The sequence below is a fragment of the Phodopus roborovskii genome, unplaced genomic scaffold (assembly GCF_943737965.1).
Source record: "Phodopus roborovskii unplaced genomic scaffold, PHOROB, whole genome shotgun sequence".
Classification (NCBI taxonomy): Eukaryota; Metazoa; Chordata; class Mammalia; order Rodentia; family Cricetidae; genus Phodopus; species Phodopus roborovskii.
Genome location: NW_026126567.1, coordinates 14,957,658 through 14,975,843, shown reverse-complemented (window position 1 = coordinate 14,975,843; position 18,186 = coordinate 14,957,658). Strand labels below are relative to the sequence as shown.

The following is an 18,186-nucleotide window of genomic DNA, read 5'->3' as shown; positions in this document are numbered from 1 at the left end:
GGCAGATCATGCCAGAGGAGTTCTCATGTGATTCTTTTCTTCCTTTAGTATGACACTAAGCACTCATTAATCTACTTTCAAACTTGGTGTCACTTCATAGCTTCCAGTAGACCCTGGGTGTAATGCCTGTACTCAAACCCTGATATGGTTCCAGTTTCGGGTGACATCTTGGTACCATAATTGCGTTTTTCTCTTGATAACAATAATAATTTATGAGATTTATTGGAGTTATAGTATTTAGAGTACAAAGTAATGACACAGTAAGTCCTGGCTGTCAGTATTGTTGCATCTTTACTGTTAATAGCAGCACTGTCACGACTTCTGTGGTAAAAGCATTTATCACTCACCTGCATCAGAGGTGAACCCTGCGAGGCACTGTACTAAGAACCTAGTACCTGTGTACTAAGTACCTGGTAGTGAAGAACACGGGCAGCTTCTGTGTGGCCCTGTCTTACAGACTGGTAGGAAGACAGGCATTGAATGTGTACAGGAGTGGGAAGGGATGGGGGGTGGGGTGTTGTTTGGTCATGGGGGCTTTGTGAAACAGCTATATACTGTTGCCAACTAACCAAAAGTCACAGAAAGTTTCATTATGAAGAGTTGATGTCAAGCTAATAGAATGATGTATACCCAGTAGGAAGAACTATCCTTAGAGTGAATGTATCCAAAAAAAAAAAAAAAAAAAAGGAAAAGAATCACATTCATATGTTTTTTTATTTAGAGTAAGGTCAGGTTCTTCTCATTATTTTCATTCTAATACAACATATTAATCTTTATTCATAATACCTATAACTAAGTTCTCTTGGTTTCTTTTTCAGTTTGAACATGAAATTAGTTTTCCTGAATTTTGTTTAAAGGGAATTACATCTACAAATACCTGTTTTCTTGCCAAAAAGATAGAACCACCTAAGGATAAGAATATTTTGCCTAAGGTAATTGTATATACATTTACTTTTCCTGCTAGCATCGGTTTGTACAGTTTTGATCTATAAAATGCACTTGACTCTTGCCTTGCTATTACTAATACGTATGGTGTGTTCACTGGTAAAGCTCATATAACTTGTAATTGAGGGCATATGGGATGAGTACTGCATGTTGGTACTCATTGCTACAAAGTGGTGTTTTTTTTAATGGGGCAGTCATTTTAAGTCACTATAAGCCTGAATTGGGGTTTCCATTGCTACCCTTTTAAGATCAATGAAAAGCTAGATGTCTAGATGCTGGAAGTTAGATGGAGGCTGAAGTTAGGTAGGCCTGGATTTGGAACTAGACTCTGTCACCTGTTATAGATTAGGTACAACCTTGAATACGTTGACAACTCTTGTGAAATGAGAGCAACACCACCTTATAAGGTTACTGTGAAAGTTAAATGAGGTAAGAGATTAGCATCTGATGCAGAGCCTAGCATAGGCTTAACCTGTGGTGTTAAACATGCTAATTCTCTTCTCCTGTCTTCTATAGATTTATTCTTTAAATGCAAGCAAATACAAGATATAATAATTAGAAGAGTACAGCTAGTCATTTTAATATTGAAAATCAGTATGAGATGTGGTCCTTTCCAAGGAATGATGCTATCCATCCTGAAATACCTGCCTTAAGAATGTGTAAAACACAGAGGGCCTGAAATTAAAGGATGCTTAATACTTTTTGACAAAAGGGCAGTAGGAAAAAAGGATGTCAGTCCTCTATGCTGTGATGTCATTTCCCAATATTATTTATAATTACTGTAAGCAACATCCTATGTCTACCTTTCAGAAGGTTTTTCCAGTCCTTTTCTAACCCTCACACTTAGAAGAGTTAGTGACTTCAGATGACTTCAGATTCTCTTTGGCAGTACAATCTTCAGTTATAATAATCTTTTTTGCTTGTTTTTGTTTTTGTTTGTTTGTTTATTTTGTTTTGTTTCTTTTGGAGACAGGGTTTCTCTATATTGTTTTGGAGCCAGTCCTGGAACTCACTCTGTAGACCAGACTGGCCTCAAACTCAGAAATCCGCTGGTTTCTGCCTACTGAGTGCTGGGATGAAAGGCATGTGCCACCACTGCCCAGCTCTTTAAGCTTTTTTATATTTTTAAAAAAATATTTTGCTTCAGGTTTAGCCTTTCCAATGAATTAAAGTAAAGTTAATTAAGATAAAGATAACTTTTCTACCCTGTATTAGTTACTTTTCTATTGCTGTGATAAAACACCATGACCAAGACAACTTGTAGAAGAAATAGTGTATTCAGGCTTAGGGTTCCAGAAGAGTAGATACACGGTGGTAAAGCAAAGGCATGGCAATGAAAGCAGGAAGCCGAGGGCTCTCGTCTTCAACTGCAAGCATGAAGCAAAGAGAACAAACAAAAAAAGCCCACCTCCAGTGACATAGCTCATCCAACAAGCTGCACCTCTCAAGCCTCCTGAAACAGGGCCAGCAGCTGGGAGCCACGTCTTCAAATGCCCAGACGTCAGGGGACATAGTATTCAAACCGCTGTTCATCTCCATGTATACATGCATGGGGAGTGGGGAGAAAGAGGCCGGGTGGGAAAACTAAAACTGTTTTTCCTTGGCATGTCTCTTCTTTGTGTTTCCTGTGTGGCTTTCAAACTAATTTCCACTAATTTGTCTGCTTTCATTTCATTTACCGGATTTAAACTGTTAATACAATTTGAATTTCTTTTCCAGGTTTTCCATTACTATGGTCCTGCTTTAGAATTTGTGCAGATGATAAAATTATCAGATCTTCCCTCCTGCTACTTATCGGACATAGAATTTGAGTTGTATCCTTTTGTTGAGACGTTCATTTTAGTTTACGGTCTCTGGGTCGGGTAGAATGTTTTGGTACCAGCAGGTAATTGTGTTAGGTTTGCTTTTGTTTTCATTCCATTGTATTTATCACTTAATGCTCATGCCCAAGTGGAAATTCCTACTGAGGGTCTCCTGGGGAAGGGAGTTCCTGCCTTCTCCACATTCTGTCAGAGACCTTTTTCCCTCCAGTAATCACCTTTTCCTTCATGGTTGACACTCGCTGTGGGCAGGGTGATGGAAGTAATCCAGAGGAGCCCGAATCTTGCTTCTTCTGTGCAGTTATGATATTCTGTGCTTGAGCATGGGCCATGTCTACACACAGTGTGCCTTAATTGAACTCTCTTCAACTGCAAGTGGGTCTTCATACACCCACTTGCTTATTTTATTGCTTTTTTTGTTGCTGTTATTTTATTTAGTTCAAAAGTCTTAACTTTCCTTTTTTTTGAATCCAAGATGCCTTTCCATGACTTCTGTTGTTTTCTTAATACTGTTCTGCTAAAGAAGAATTGTAGTACGTGTAGCCATGATTCTGAGCTCTTCCTGCTTCAGGGAGAACCACACTTTTCTCCCAATTCCAAAGTTGGGTTTCTAGAGGATATGACTTGCAAAAACCTGCTTGTCCTAAGAAGTCAGACAGCACACATAAAGACACTTCTGTGATTTTACTCGACATTTAGATGTTGGATCACGCCCTAAGATAATTCAGTGTATGTTTCCTGGACATGATTTTAAGAAAAGTTTTATACTCTATTCTCCCACCCCTTCCCCATGCCCCAAGTACTATGTTAATGCTTCCAGAAGGCACAAGGCTTCCTCCCGTCTGACTCCTTGTTGCTATTGAGCATCAGTGGAGAATGTCAGGAATATGTGGGGTATGCAGAGTAAGTCATATTCACCTCTGACTCACGTTTCTCTTGCCATCAGTATGGCTGATAAATGAACGCTAGTTGCATGATACATCTTTTTTACTTAAGTAACTGTAAATGCCACCATATGTATCTGAAAATCAGAATATGTTTTGGGGTGGATCACTTGTGTGCAGGTCAGAGGACTGCTAGCAGGAATTGCTGGTCTCCTTCAACCATGTGGATTGTCAGAGGGGCAGGCACTTTTGCCCCTCGAGCTCCTGCACCAGCCCAGAACAGACATTTTATGTTACATAATTGCTGGTTTGAAATGGAGCACTAGCATAGCATTTCTGAATTTTTTTAATGTAGAGATTTTTACTTATTTCTTGTTTTTATAGTTTATAGTAACGGTAATCAGGACAAATAATCAAGAAAATAATGTGTAAGGAAAAAAGTAATTGGCAATTCTTATACTTAAGCTTAATGAATGATTTTTAGTAAACTATGAGAGAGTGAAATTAAGCTTGTTTTTCCAAGTCGAGTTATTTCCCTGTTACTATTCCTTAACTCCTTAGTACAGAGAGGTGACCGGAAACTGCAGGAGGCAGAATTCCATGCTGCTGTTGGAACAGCTGTCTTCTCTGTGTGGCAAGGTATAGAAGGCTTTTTTGAATTTGTATTTTAATCCTTAAGGATTTTAAAATGATTTTTAAAAAAATGTAAATAGAGCTCTTGTTCATAAATTTGGTTTCTTTAGTATAATATAACGTAACATGGCTTTGGAAGTAATTCATGTCAAGAGACTAATCAAGTGTTTTGTAGACAAAGTGGCATTTGATTTTATAGGAGTCTCAGAAATAAACCTTATGAGCAATGATTTTAAGAGTTATTTTTTTAGAATGCATCATTAATATCCTCTTTGGTGATACCTCATTCGAGCTCTGGGAAGACATTTGTATGCCTGTGCTGTCTTTTCATGGTAGGCTAGGAGGTGAAACGAGACAACTTAAAACACCATTGGATGGTTATCGTTTATGTTAAAATTACTTCTACATTCCAGTCCTGTTTACGATATTTGTAGCTATTTTAATAGCTACATGTGTATATCATATCATAAATTTGATATCTTTAGAACATTAAAAAAACTGTAAAAAATATAGAATCCTAAGTAGAATCCTGAGTCAGAAGTCCTGTATCATTTTTAAGAAGAAAAAGTTTTTATTTCCTTTGGGAAATTTTGTCAACTATTGCATTTCTATAGGAATGATTTTTAAAGCAGAAAATACGTATTGGCTATCTTTATGTAAATTTCTTACTCCTGTAGTACCAGCCTATTAACCAATGCTCCTGAGAGGAGATAGTGGTTGGTATAATTTTAGCAGTCCCCCATGATGTTATAATTAGACCTTGGTTGCAAGCCCCTTAGAAAACTGATACTATAAAGTAAATGTGATTTTGGTTGTAAAATGCCTGCCTATGTGATCACTTAGAATTTTGGAGATTCCAGTCCCATTTCCTATATGCTTAATAGTGTTTTCAATAGTGTGTCAAAGTATTTTTGATGATCTAGCCTTTGATGATATCAAGTTTAAGTCATACATATGCTTGTGATTCGTTTAGTGCAGACATGAAATAATCCTTAGTCTATCTAGTTATTGAAGATAATGCTCATTTCTGAAGTGAATAAAGTAATTTAGTATGCAGCCATTTTGTTTTAAACTTGCTTTTGGGACCATGACTGTAAAACGTCAGTGTATAATGCACAGTAAGGAGTGTGTAAGGCCTAAGCTTCTCTGTATGCTGCAGAGGGGTGGTGTATACAAACAGGTTATGTCCTAGGGGTACTGATCCTGTGATCAAAAACCATGATCAAAGCAAATGGGAGCAGGGTTTATTTGGCTCACACTTCCATCCACCATTGAAAGAAGTCAGGGTAGGAACTCAGACACAGCAGGAACCTGGAGGCAGGAGCTGATGCAGAGACCATGGAGGGGAGCTGCTTACTGGCTTGCTCATCATGGCTTGCTGAGCCTGTTTTGTTATGGAACCCAGGATCACTAGCCCAGGGATGGCACTGTTCTCCATGGACTGGACACTCCCCTATTGATCACTAACTAAGAAAATGCCTTATGGCCTGACCTTATGGAGGCATTTTCTCAATTGAGGCTTCCTCCTCTCTGATGACTCTAACTTGTGTCAAGTGGACATAAACCTAGCTAGCACAAGTGTCCTGTGACTTATATAACAATGATCTGAATTTGAAGCTATTTATTTACATTGGATTATAACTTGCCTTTATGTTTTAAAAAAATAATCTTCTTTGAATTTGAGTGCTGTATGTGTAGCCTTTTTAAAAATTAATTTTACTAAGATGTTTTTGTTTGGTATATAAGAAATGGATTTCATTGTGACATTTTCATAATGTGTGTGGCTATACTTTGTTGTTGTTGGACTATTGTTTGTTTTGTCAGATGCTTGTTCAGATATTGAAGGCAGAAGATAGACAAGACCCTTCCTTGGTGCTTAAGTCCTAGTAATCTACTTGATCATCAGGAAATGTCTTGGTTTAGTATTACCCCTCATCTATCTGTCTTTCTCTTTGATTAGCCCCCAAAGCAGACGTGAACATTTTTCTTGTAGTAAAGTCTTTTTTTCGTAGACTACACAAAGATATTAGGGAGTCTGATAACACTACTCCATGGTTAGGAAATGCTGTTTTTAAGGGGAATTTGCAAAGTTTGAAGTCTTATTTCACCAGTGATAGCTTGTTAGAAAGGACGTGTGCAAAGATCAGATCAAGGTTTGAAAGTGAGGTTTGAAATGCATTTCTTGCTTTTTTGAGTCACAAAGGTAACCCAACGCATCATCTTCAGGTATCAAGAAGTTGTCTGAGGGTTAGTGCGTGGATGAGAATAAATGATCAGAATCCAAGTCTGCTATGATCCAGTAGAAACAACTGATTTGTTTATTTGATAGGAAATTAAAACTTGGGATATTCAGAAATATTTGTTTTCATCTTTGATTTAAATATTTGTAGCAAATGTTTAATCACAATTAGGCTGCCATGAAAATGGGACCATGGCAGTGGGTTATGATTCAGTATATTAGTTATGTGTAGAATTGCATTCAGCACCAATAGGCAGCTGTAAGTGATAACTTCCTGGCACGTTCACCTCGCTGGTGTCAGTCTCTTCCACCTGACGACTGTGGTGGCCCCTCTCCTTGGTCTGCATTTTGGACAATGATGTCTTGTTTATGAAAAACTGAGTTTTAATGTTTAGAGAATTAGATTTGTCTCTTATATTAAATGATTATTTTCCATTGCTAAATAGCTTTACTTCTAATTGTTAACATTTGCCTATGTAAAAGACACTTTAAAAAAGTTTTTCCTATATTAATGAAGACAAACACTTCTTTCCTTAATTTTATATCTGTAATTAAGGATGCATAAGCAAAAATAATAAATAGCAACAGAACTAACATTGTAAAATGCTAATTTAGTGTCACATATTCATGCAACTAATCAATTTACATAGGGCAATTAAAAACAGATTTTCATTAGATTTAAGATATTTGACTAATGCTTTGCCTAAATTTCCTCAGAGTTTTTTTTTAAATTAATGTTCTTTATTGGAATGTGCTGATTGATATAACTACATTTCTAAAATAGACGATATAAATTCCAAAGTTGTAATTTGTTTTATTTAGTCCTTAATCAAACTGAGAATTTAGATAAATACATCATAGTGATTCTTTTGAGCAAGTATTTAATAAACATCTGTGTGCTTAGCCCGAGGATACAAATATGAGGTTGAATTTGCTTATACATCAGTTGGGAGCTGCTGTATATTTTGGGAGAGGGTCTAATTTGTTAACTTCTGCATTTTACCTACTAGCATGAAATCTCTTATTTCTAGGAACAAAAGCTTCTTTATTGCCCTTGGATGCATTATAATTTTTTAGTTCTTTTTTTATTAATTTATTTTTTTACATTCCAATCCCAGTTCTTCCCTTTCTCCTCTCCTCCCACTTTCCCCCACTTCTCCCCAATCACACTTCCCATCTGACCCTTGGAAGTGTAAGGCCTCCCCTAGGAAGTCTACTATGTCTGTCCCATCATCTCGTTGAGACAGGACTAAGACACCCCTGAGTCTAGACTGAGCAAAGTATCTCTCCATATAGAATGGGCTCTACTAAGTCCATTTGTGCATTAGTGTTAGATCCTGGGTCCACTGCCAGTGGCCTCATATATTGTCCCAGTCACACCATTGCCACCTATATTAAGGGAGTCTAGTTTGGTCTTATTCAGGTTCCCCATTTGTCAGACCTGAGTCAGTGATCTCTCACTAGCTTGAGTCAGCTGATACTGTGGGTTTCCCCATCATGGCCTTGATTCATTTGTTCATATTATTGTTCCTCCTTCACTTGGATTGTACTCCAGGAGATTGGTCCATTTGGATTTTGGCATCTGCTTCCATTTGTTTCTGGAAGAGACTTCTAGTTTCTCTGGGATTGTGGATTGTAGGCTGGGTATCTTTTGCTTAATGTCTGGTATCATGTATGAGTGAGTACATACTATATTTGTCTTTCTGGTTCTGGATTACCTCACTCAAGATCCTTTTTCTTTTTTCTTTTTTCTAGTTCTGTCCATTTGCCTGCAAATTTTAGGATGTCATTGTTTCTTACCACTGAGTAGTACTCCATTGTGTAACTGTTCCACATTTTCTTTATCCATTCTTTGTTTGAGGGGCATCTAGGTTGTTTCCAAGATACTGATACATACTGATTTCTATAGCAGCTGTACAAGTTTGCATTCCCACCAGCAGCAATGGAGGAGTGACTGCATAAGCTGTCATTGTTTTTATGGTGACTAAGGATGTTGAGCATTTCTTTAAATGTCTTCCTGCCATTTGAGATTGTTCTGTTGAGAATCCTCTGTTTAGATCTGTACCCAATTAATTAATTGGGTTATTTGGTAGTTTGATGTCTAGTTTTTTGAGTTCTTTGTATATTTTGGAGACCAAGCGTCTATCAGATATGGGGTTGGTGAAGATCTTTTCTCATTCTGTAGGGAGCCATTTTGTCTTGACTTCATTCTTGGCTTTACAGAAGTTTCTCAGTTTCAGGAAGTTCCGTTTATTAATTTTTACTTTCAGTGTCTGTGCTACTGGTGTTCTATTTAGGACGTGACCTTTGCCTGTGAGTTCAAATGTATTTCCCACTTTCTCTTCTATGAGGTTCAGTGTGGTTGGATTTATGTTGAGGTCTTTGATCCATTTGGACTTCAGTTTTGTGCATGGTGATAGATATGGATTATTTGCATTCTGCATGCTGACAGCCAGTTATACCAGCACCATTTGTTGAATATGTTTTCTTTTTTCCATTTTTAATTTTATCTTCTTTATTAGAAATTAGGTGTTCATAGATGTGTGGGTAGTCACAAATAACATAAAATATCTTGGGTTAACTATAACCAAACAAGTGAAAGACCTGTATGACAAACACTTCAAGTCTTTAAAGAAAAGAAATTAAAGAAGTTATCAGAAAATGGAAAGATCTCCCATGCTCTTGGATAGGTAGAATCAGCATAGTAAAAATAGCAATCCTACCAAAAGCAATCTACAGATTCAGTGCAGTCCCCATCAAAATCCCAACACAATTCTTCACAGACCTTGTAAGAACAATACTCAACTTCACATGGAAAGACAAAAACCCAGGATAGCCAAAACAACCCTGTACAATACAGGATCATTTGGAGGCATCACCATCCCTGACTTAAAGCTCTACCACAGAGCTATAGTGATGAAAACAGCTTGGTGTTGGCATAAAAACAGACAGGTGAACCAATGGAATCGAATCAGATGTATTATAAGTTTTAAGCCACAAAAATAATCAGTACAGTTAAAGTTTCTAAAGTTATGGCACCACACATTTTTGGTACTGGGTCTCTCAGTTCCTCATGGTTTTGCAGATGCACAACGAAATCCTACTAACAACCTAAATGTACAGAGAAAATATGAATAACGAAATGTCTTTTTTCCTTTTGCTATGGTAAATACCCTGCCAAATACACCTTAAGGGAGGAAGGATTTATTTGTCTTACAGTTCAAGGGTGCAGTCTATCATGATGGGGAATTAAGGCACCAGATCATATTACATGCAGAGTAAGGAACGAGAGAACAATGACTGCTCATGCTCACAATGATTCCCTAGTGCATTCAGTCCTGGACCCAAGCCCAGGCAGTGATGCAGCCACTTCTAGGGAAGGTCTTTCCACTTTTTAACGTGATTAAGATAATCCCTCCCCGGCATGCCTAAAAGCTAGCCTGTCCTAAATTGTGTCTGGAGGCTTCCCTTTTATTCTATCTAAATCTTGTTGTCAGTCAGCACTGACCATCAGAATTTTCAGAAATAATTACTTCAGTAGAAAAGAGAAGACTATAATTTTGGACCTTTCTATTTTGCTTGTTTCTCCTCTCTTTTCTAGTGGGGAAGGGCATGGGGGTCTTTTCCTTTAGATTTTGCAGTGAAGTGCTTGAGAGAGCATGATTCAATAATTGTTAAATGTGTGGAATGTGTATTTCCCATGACATTTGTTAACAGTGAGTTTCAGTCTGCAAGCAATAATAACATACTGTGTTCTTTCTTCAGGTTGGAGCCCTTTTTGTATTGCCATGTACTGTTAGTAACATACTTGTTCCACCTCCCAGCCAGCTGGCTTCAAGAAAGTGGAAGGAATACATAGCCAAAAAGCCCAAGACAATTAGTGGTAAGTACTAAGTCTTTCGGTTGTTTTATAATCTAGATGATGCGATATTAAATTTGAAGTGGAAGTAACCTTTATTGGAAAGTACTATTTAATACCTCTAACCATGTCCATTAAGAAGGACAATACTCTAAAGGTAGAGCTTGGGTTAATTAGGTAGCTACTTATTGAATATAGGATCCTTAGACACATCTCAAGAACAAAATATGTGAAAATAAAATGGTTCATTTGTTGTATGGGCCTATATATATAATTTTCTGAAGACATTGGAACTTATCATTTAACAGGTTCTTATGCCACACAGCATGCTAGGTATTTTAGCAACATGACTTTAAAAAAAATTATTTGAATATTATGTATATATTGTTCTGTCTGCATCCATGCCTGTACCACAGAAGACGACATCAGATCCCATTATAATAGATGGTTGTGAGCCACCATGTTGCTGCTGGGAATTGAACTCTTGACATCTGGAGGAACAGCCAGTGCTCTTAACCTTTGAGCTATCTCTTCAGCCTAAGGCTTTTATAGTAACTATGTATGTTGGTTTATTGTCATTTTACAGATAAGGGCGTTGGTGCTTAGAGAAGGTAGAGAGCAGGTAACTGATGGGACCTTGGTATGCGACGTGGCTCTGCTGGTCATTCTTTCTGGGTCTTGCCCCAAGCACGTACACCCCTAGAAATCTAGGATGGTCAATGTAGGGGACACAGAGGCCCTTGTGCTCATAGATTAGCACTAGGGAAACCAGGAATGTTACAGGCTTGTCTTTTTATAGGAAGAGATACCTGATTTCTACCCAAAAGCTGGGAGCAGAGGCAGTTAATAGTCTGGTGGCCTTTGCACTATGACTGAGGCCACACCAGATCTTCCCTCAGACCCTTAAGATGTCACACATCACCAGTCTATAGAACCCATCTTTCTGGAAGAGGTCACATACACTTTACAAAGAGTTGCAATGTAATCATGTTTTAAGCTTTACTGTGTTCATGGGATTGAGTTAATTATCACCAAATTGTGCTGTACTTAAGTATGCCCAAAACAAACTGCCAAGCGTCAGACTGTAGAAGTTTGAACCAACACCAGCTACTGAGTCGTGTTGCACTTCCTTCCTGTCTCATTGGATCTATTGTCTATTTACCTCCACAGTTCATTGGTATTAGTAGAAATGCTAGAGCATGAGTAAGTGCAGCTTTAACCCGTCTCCGCTGCTCACTGGGAATGGATCCAGCTGTATAGTGCTTCAACAAAATCCAATTGTCAGAGCAGCAGTACAGTCAGTCAGGTTCCCTCGTGCTGCATGAAGCCATGGGAAACTGTTTCTAAGCATTGTGTGTGTTCACGACTAGTCATATATATATGGAACATTTGCATCTCTTAAATAAATGGAATATGTTCAGGGTAGCTCATCACTGCTTGTTTTTCTTCTTGTAACTTTGTACATCTTTAAGAAGCTTCTAAAATGAAAATTCCAATTCTAAGATAGTTTACCGATTAAGAATTTACTCAGGTGTTTGTTTGTTTCTCACATTTTTTTTTTTTTTTTTTGTAATTAAGAAAATACCTTGTAGTTTGATTTTCTGGTGTTAGAATCATTGTCTCTTGAAACTTAGGGAAACCTCTGAATAATAATATGACATAGATCACACGATACTGTGGGAAAGTTGTTGATTACTGATTAGTCCAGGTCATTAGCACTGATTAAACTTTCTCCTTGCAGAAGTTTTTCTTTTAATCTAAGAAGCAGAACAAAATCAAACAGGATAGTTGATTAAGGTCTGTCCTAGCTTATGACCCTGCCTGAAAGGGACATTTGTTACTTATTCCATTGGCAAAACAGAGAAGCCAGATTTTGTTTAAAGAGAGAGACAGAGAGAGAAGGCAACTTTTGATTAGTTTCAGTAACTCTTGGATCCAGAAAACTTCATACTCCTGCACTTACATCACTAACAACAGTAGCTTCTGTCAGTGGCCCACATTAACTCTTAGGTCATCTCCAAACCATAAATATGTTTCTTCGCCATTGTTTTTGAAATCTCTGAATTAAGGCTTATCCTGTTTCCCAAAACAATTTCCTGATTGTATTTCTTTGTGACTTTTGTTAATCATTCTATTTAATTAATGAATCCAGCCAGCCAGTTAAACATTCTTTTTGGTTCATTGACCTAAACATGGAATGGATACTGTCCACTGGATGCAGTGTAGTCATTTAGGGGTTGCTTACTGTTTTCATGCTGTTACATAGAAAGTAAGTGTTGAGATGTAATTGTAAGCCCTACTATAACATTGTATTCAGTAAGAGTTGACTGGGAATAATCCTGAAGACACTGAATGAAAAGAGCAGTGTATGCAATGATATTATTTATGGTGAAAAGAATACCTCTGTATGTTTGTTCAACATTTATACATACTTGTAGATGCATTATTCATGTTTTTGACAGACACTTTAATTGAGCATCTATGGTTTATGTGAACTGTTTACATGCTCGACCCACATTAAACAAAATCTCAAAGCTTACATTGTAGAAGAGCTAAGATCCCTAGTTCTTAACCCCAAATTGTCACAGAGCTAATTGTCTTGATGTTGCAGGCCTTTTCTCCTAAGCTGGTTCCTCAGTCAGGATCAGTTTTGCCATGCACCTGCAGTTGCCAGCTGACACTTCTGCTTGCCCATGGTTGCAGCTGTATTATTTCTCCTTGCTGCTTCCTGCTGTGTAAAATTGTAAATTTGTCTCTGGTTGATACTTACACATGCTTAGAAATATTTGTTGTAAGTGGGGTTGTGTATTTCCAGATAGTAATGGCTGCTTTCTCCACAACAACAAAAAAGTTAACCTGGACTCACTCAAGAACCAGGAGCTGAAATATGTGTCTCTGTTGTTATCAGCTCCTCCGGTTTCTTTCCCTGTAAAGCACATGTATGTTTTTACTGAGCTACAGATATAGTTCCTTTTATAGACGGAAAGTTCTTAAGTAGCAGCAGAGCCCCATGGTGGGAACCAGGATGTGCTCAGCTTGAAACGGACTTTAAAGTCTAGTAGCAAAGAATTGCTCTAAGTAAGCAAAGTGATTGAAAATCATGCTATGGAGAAAACTGGGAAAGAATTGCATAAACTAATGAAATTACCAACCCTGTGAGTCTCGAAAGAGATTTCTTTATGTATAGGTTACACAAAAGGCCAGCTGTGTAATGAAAAGCACCCAGGTTTTCATGGAGACATAAGATTGTTTAAAAAGAAAAATCCAGTGATCATCATGTTGTCATAGAGATGAGACAAGCCTTGTCACCTGTCAGTGTCAGAGACCTACTGTGTGCCCGCACACTGCATATATTATCTTTGCTTTTTAGAATATTGCAAAGTGATTTTTTTTATTTTTTTATTTTTTAAAGAACTTCTTTGTTGCAATGACAGGATTTAGCTATCTAGAAATCATGAAGCTTGTCTCATCATAGGGTGGAAGCTACTAATCTGAGTGCAGCTGAAGACCTCCACAGTCTCCTTTGTCAGAGACTCTGCTGGAAGAGGGTTTACAATTCTGGCTTATGTTTTTCTTCCCTGACTTTTAGGGAACTCATTCATGCTTAGGTAGCAAAATAGTGATGTCTGATTATTTTAGAACAATTATAAATTTTGTTGCTTAATTTATACAAACCCAGCATTCTTTTGAAAGAAAACAGTAAATGCTTTGCATAAAAAGCCTTTTTATTATAGAAAAGTCTAGTAGCATTTTAAAGGTACTAGACTAATAGGGACTGGTGATATGTCTTGAAATGGTGACATATGTTATGTGCCTTCTTCATATGTAAGTAGCTTGATGACATGTTTCAAAATAGTGGGCTCAAATGCATAAGGTTAAAATGCATCACACAACTGACTTATTAAATCTTTTCCATCTTGAGAAACAAAATCTAGTAGTGATTTTGAAAACAAATTTTAGTGGAAGACACAAGATATTCTTTCAGTCAGGAACATTCTTCAGGGTGGGTCATAATATGTGCCACATAATGAAATAAGGCAAAAAATTTAAAAGTAGAACTATCTAGTTTGTTCTTGAGTCACAATGGAGTCAAGTTAGAAAGTCAACAACAGAAATTAGAATATAAGCTATGTATGAAGAGAAAATAGCTCCTTTCATGTTTGAGCCAGGATAGATCCTTGCAACTCTTTCCAACAGCCCAGGCAACAAGTGGTTAAGTCTCAACTAACCACTGCTGATGATATATGAATGGCTAAGAAAGCTCAAGGAAGGCTGCTCAGTGTCATTAGTCACTGGAGAAATGCAAATGACAACCAGCATGGGATGTTATCAGACACTCATTAGAACGGTTGTAATTGAAACCCGTGGCTATCCCATGTTGAGGATGTTGCAAATCTCACAGTTTTTTTGTGGGAGAGAGATACTTAATAGAACATTTTGAGAGTAAACTTGCACTTAATCATACAACCCAATAATTCCCTTCCTAGCTATCTACCAAGGAGAAATGGATATATATTTTTCCCATAAGATTTGTGAGCAAGTGTTAAAAACAAAAATAGACATAGACAAAGGTTTCTCAGCCTTAGAGAAGCATCTTTTTTCAGTGCTTAATGCAGAATTCATGGCTGCCTAAGAGAATCAGTGATGGATAAGGGCTTAGCCCTAAATGAACCATTTGCTGTCTTCTGTGGCAGGGAAAATCATGGAAGAATCGCCAGGAAGCATGTTAAAGCTAGAAGAAAGACAGGCAGAGAAACCCTGTAGTCACAACATCACAGACTCACAGCAGTTGCAGTTACATGCGCTTGGCTTGCACAAGACAAGGCCTCAACATTCAGTCAAGCGTGAGGAAGCTGGATCGCTACCCTTGCCCATGCACTTTGGCCACTGCCAGAGGCCATGCAGATATCTGGGGACCAAAAAACAAAACAAAACAAAACAAAACAAAACAAAACAAAAAAAGGCATCGTATGTGGGGAAGAGATGAGTGGGGAAGCGGGAGGTGGCGGATGGGAGGGAAGAGGAGGGGTCCCCCAGTGCTGGGAAACTTGCTCTTACCACACAGAAGGCTTTTTGGTTGTTTCTGTGTGTTTTGTAAGGCTCACTGAAGTCCCCTTAGAAGGAAATGTAGTGTTTTGTTGGTCTCTGTAGTTCAGTGATTCCCAGCACCAGGTAAACATTAGAAAAGATGTCAAAAGGAGTGGAGCTGGGCTGCACATGAGAACAATTCATTGTCAGTGGTCAGGCCATCCCTATTGTAAAAGCACCTGGGGTGGTTCATGTGTCCTCCCCTTGGGGTTGCATGCTTCAGTCCCAGCTGGGGAGTCTCAATTATTAAAGAGAAGCACTCACATGTTCCGGGACAGCTGAGACTCGGGACTTCAGCCTGGAGAGAGATAACAGTTCCCGAGTAGGAAGAAGTTCTCAAACTCGAGTCTCACTGGTAATGAGGGTAAACACTTTGCAAGCTTTGCAGTATCCTTTTGCAATTGTGCAGCAGCTAACATGCTTCCTGTGTCTATACAAAAATAAGGAAGTCATTGTGCATGATTGGAGGCCCTGGGATAGCCTCTGAATAGATTTTCTATTCATTGTTGCTTTCAAATTGTCTGTTTTAGGTGTTGTAATGGAAAGAAAATGTATTTAACGTATGAGCCTGATGTTACTCATTTGAAATGGCTGTGATAGAATTTGTAAATCTTTGTTTTGTAATCTCCACAGTAGGAGGCTTCATACAGTAGTAAATACAGCTATCAGTTAAGATTCTTTCTAGAACTGAGCCATAGATATTTTCTTCAATAGTTTTATTAACAGCTAAATTGTATACTTTTTCAAAGCTTAATGCGTGGTGGGGAGGGATCATTGTTGGCTGTATGTGACTGCATGGTGTTTTAGGATTGTAAAGTAGATAGATTCTCTGTGTGTGTGTGTGTGTGTGTATGTGTGAGTGTGCACACCTGCCTGAGTGCATGTGTGTGTACAGATGATCTCAGGCATGCATTTAACGCCCCCTACTTATCTCTATGAGTTATTTCAATGTTGAGTTTATAAGTAAACAATGGTATTATTGGTATAAAGACTATAGTTTCCTAAGAAGCCCATCTTGAATCTAGGTTGTATGTTGATATTTATTTTCATAATGATATTTACTTATTTATTTTTTTAAGGCAGGGCTTTTTTTTTTTTTTTTTTTGTAGCCCTGGCCATCCTGGAATTCACTCTGTAGACCAGGCTGGCCTTGCATTTGGCATGATTATTAAAAGAGCTGTTTTTGTTATTTTTTTCATTTCTTACAGATAATATGTAAAATAATTGTCCAGATACTACTCCCTGGTTGTCTGAGATATTTTTATTTTCTCTATATGAAGTAATACTTCTTCTTTACATCAGTTTAATTTTATTTTCATAATTGTTGAACTGTGAACAGAATGTGTTTCAATGTTTTAAAACCCACTAAGAAACATATTGGTATAAGATGATGGCTTCCCTTCATCGCAGTAGAACTGTGTCTGAGTAGAGTACTTACCTATCATATTAGCAGGCCTGGGTTTGAACTCTGTCTAGCACTGTAAAAACATTAACTTTTTTTTGCTAATGAGTTTCTAATCATAGTATACACCTCACCTATGGTTTATATTAATTTGTAAAATGTGATGCAACAAACTGATGCTTGGTAGTTTCTTCCTTTCCCATTTTGTGTGTGTCATGTAGCAAGATGCTTTTACGTCTTGCTGAAGGAGCATGCAAGCCAAACATTGCCTCATTGATTGATTGTGCAAATACAGCATTCAGAAATAGAGATTGTCTTTTATAATCCATTCCCCGCACTTCGTTAAGAGGAGTGATCAGAATTAAGTAACTGCTAATTGTAAGTCTGGTACTTACTTCCTTCGGAGTTTACATGAAAGTTATTAAGTAAGTCCTCAATTAGCACCTGCCAAAAGTCTGAGACAACATGTTTTAAATGACTGCAGTTGTGTGGCTGGGAGTTTTTAAAGTCAGTGCTTTTCTATGGAGGAAAGTTGCTCGGTGTTTATTGGGCTAGCAGTGTTACAAGCTCACACAAACTCAGAAAGTAGAGGAGAGACACATGTGGCTTGAACTGTTACTTCTAAGGTGACCCGTGAATTAAGGTCACTCTGTCTTCTGGTAGTATCTTGTGTTTCTTGTCTAATTGCCTAATGTAAATTCATTTCTTAGAAGGACTCTTTATGAATAGGAATGATGTCTTTGTTGTAGTCTAAAAATTACTTGATACTCATCTTGTTTAGGAATAAGGATTTATTCACAGATCAAATATGTGAAATAATAGACTTGCTGTGATAAAATTAACGTAATGATTTTGTTTTAGCATTTTTGCATATGTGTATGTGTAACAGTATGATGTATGTTAAAAGCCCTCTCATGTGGTGTGTGGTTAGCTGCTAGGAACTGGAGAAAAGATGGCTCAGCAGTTAAGAGCCCTGGCTGCTGTTCCAGAGGACCTGGCTTCTATTCCCAACACTAGCATAAACATCTGTAACTCCAGGGCCAGGGGAAATCACCTCTTCTGGCCTCCACAGGCACCAGGCGTACATGCAGTGCGCAGGCATGCGTGCAGGCCAAGCACCCACAAACATTTTTAGAAAGAACAGTTCAGTGCGGTGTCTCGCTTCCAGAATGCTGGAAATTGTGCAGAGGAAGAAATGTACAGGGTGCTCCATCTTCAGCACCTCGGCATTCTTTGAGAGTCCCTGGTCCTTACCTCAGAGCTCCAGGTCCGCTGCCTTGTACTGCCCTGGCACTGGTGCTTTGTTTCACGCTGCT

General features: G+C 38.0%; 1 protein-coding gene across 1 annotated transcript in view; it reads left to right on the top strand.

The window, feature by feature from the left end:
- The window catches only part of Mtbp (MDM2 binding protein), a 68,738-nt gene that overhangs the window by 11,072 nt on the left and 39,480 nt on the right, over positions 1–18,186 (top strand). The window contains exons 8-11 of the mRNA XM_051202503.1: positions 819–932; positions 2,665–2,759; positions 4,216–4,288; positions 10,287–10,404. Coding sequence (XP_051058460.1) covers positions 819–932; positions 2,665–2,759; positions 4,216–4,288; positions 10,287–10,404 — 400 coding nt within the window. The remainder of the gene's footprint in view (positions 1–818; positions 933–2,664; positions 2,760–4,215; positions 4,289–10,286; positions 10,405–18,186) is intronic.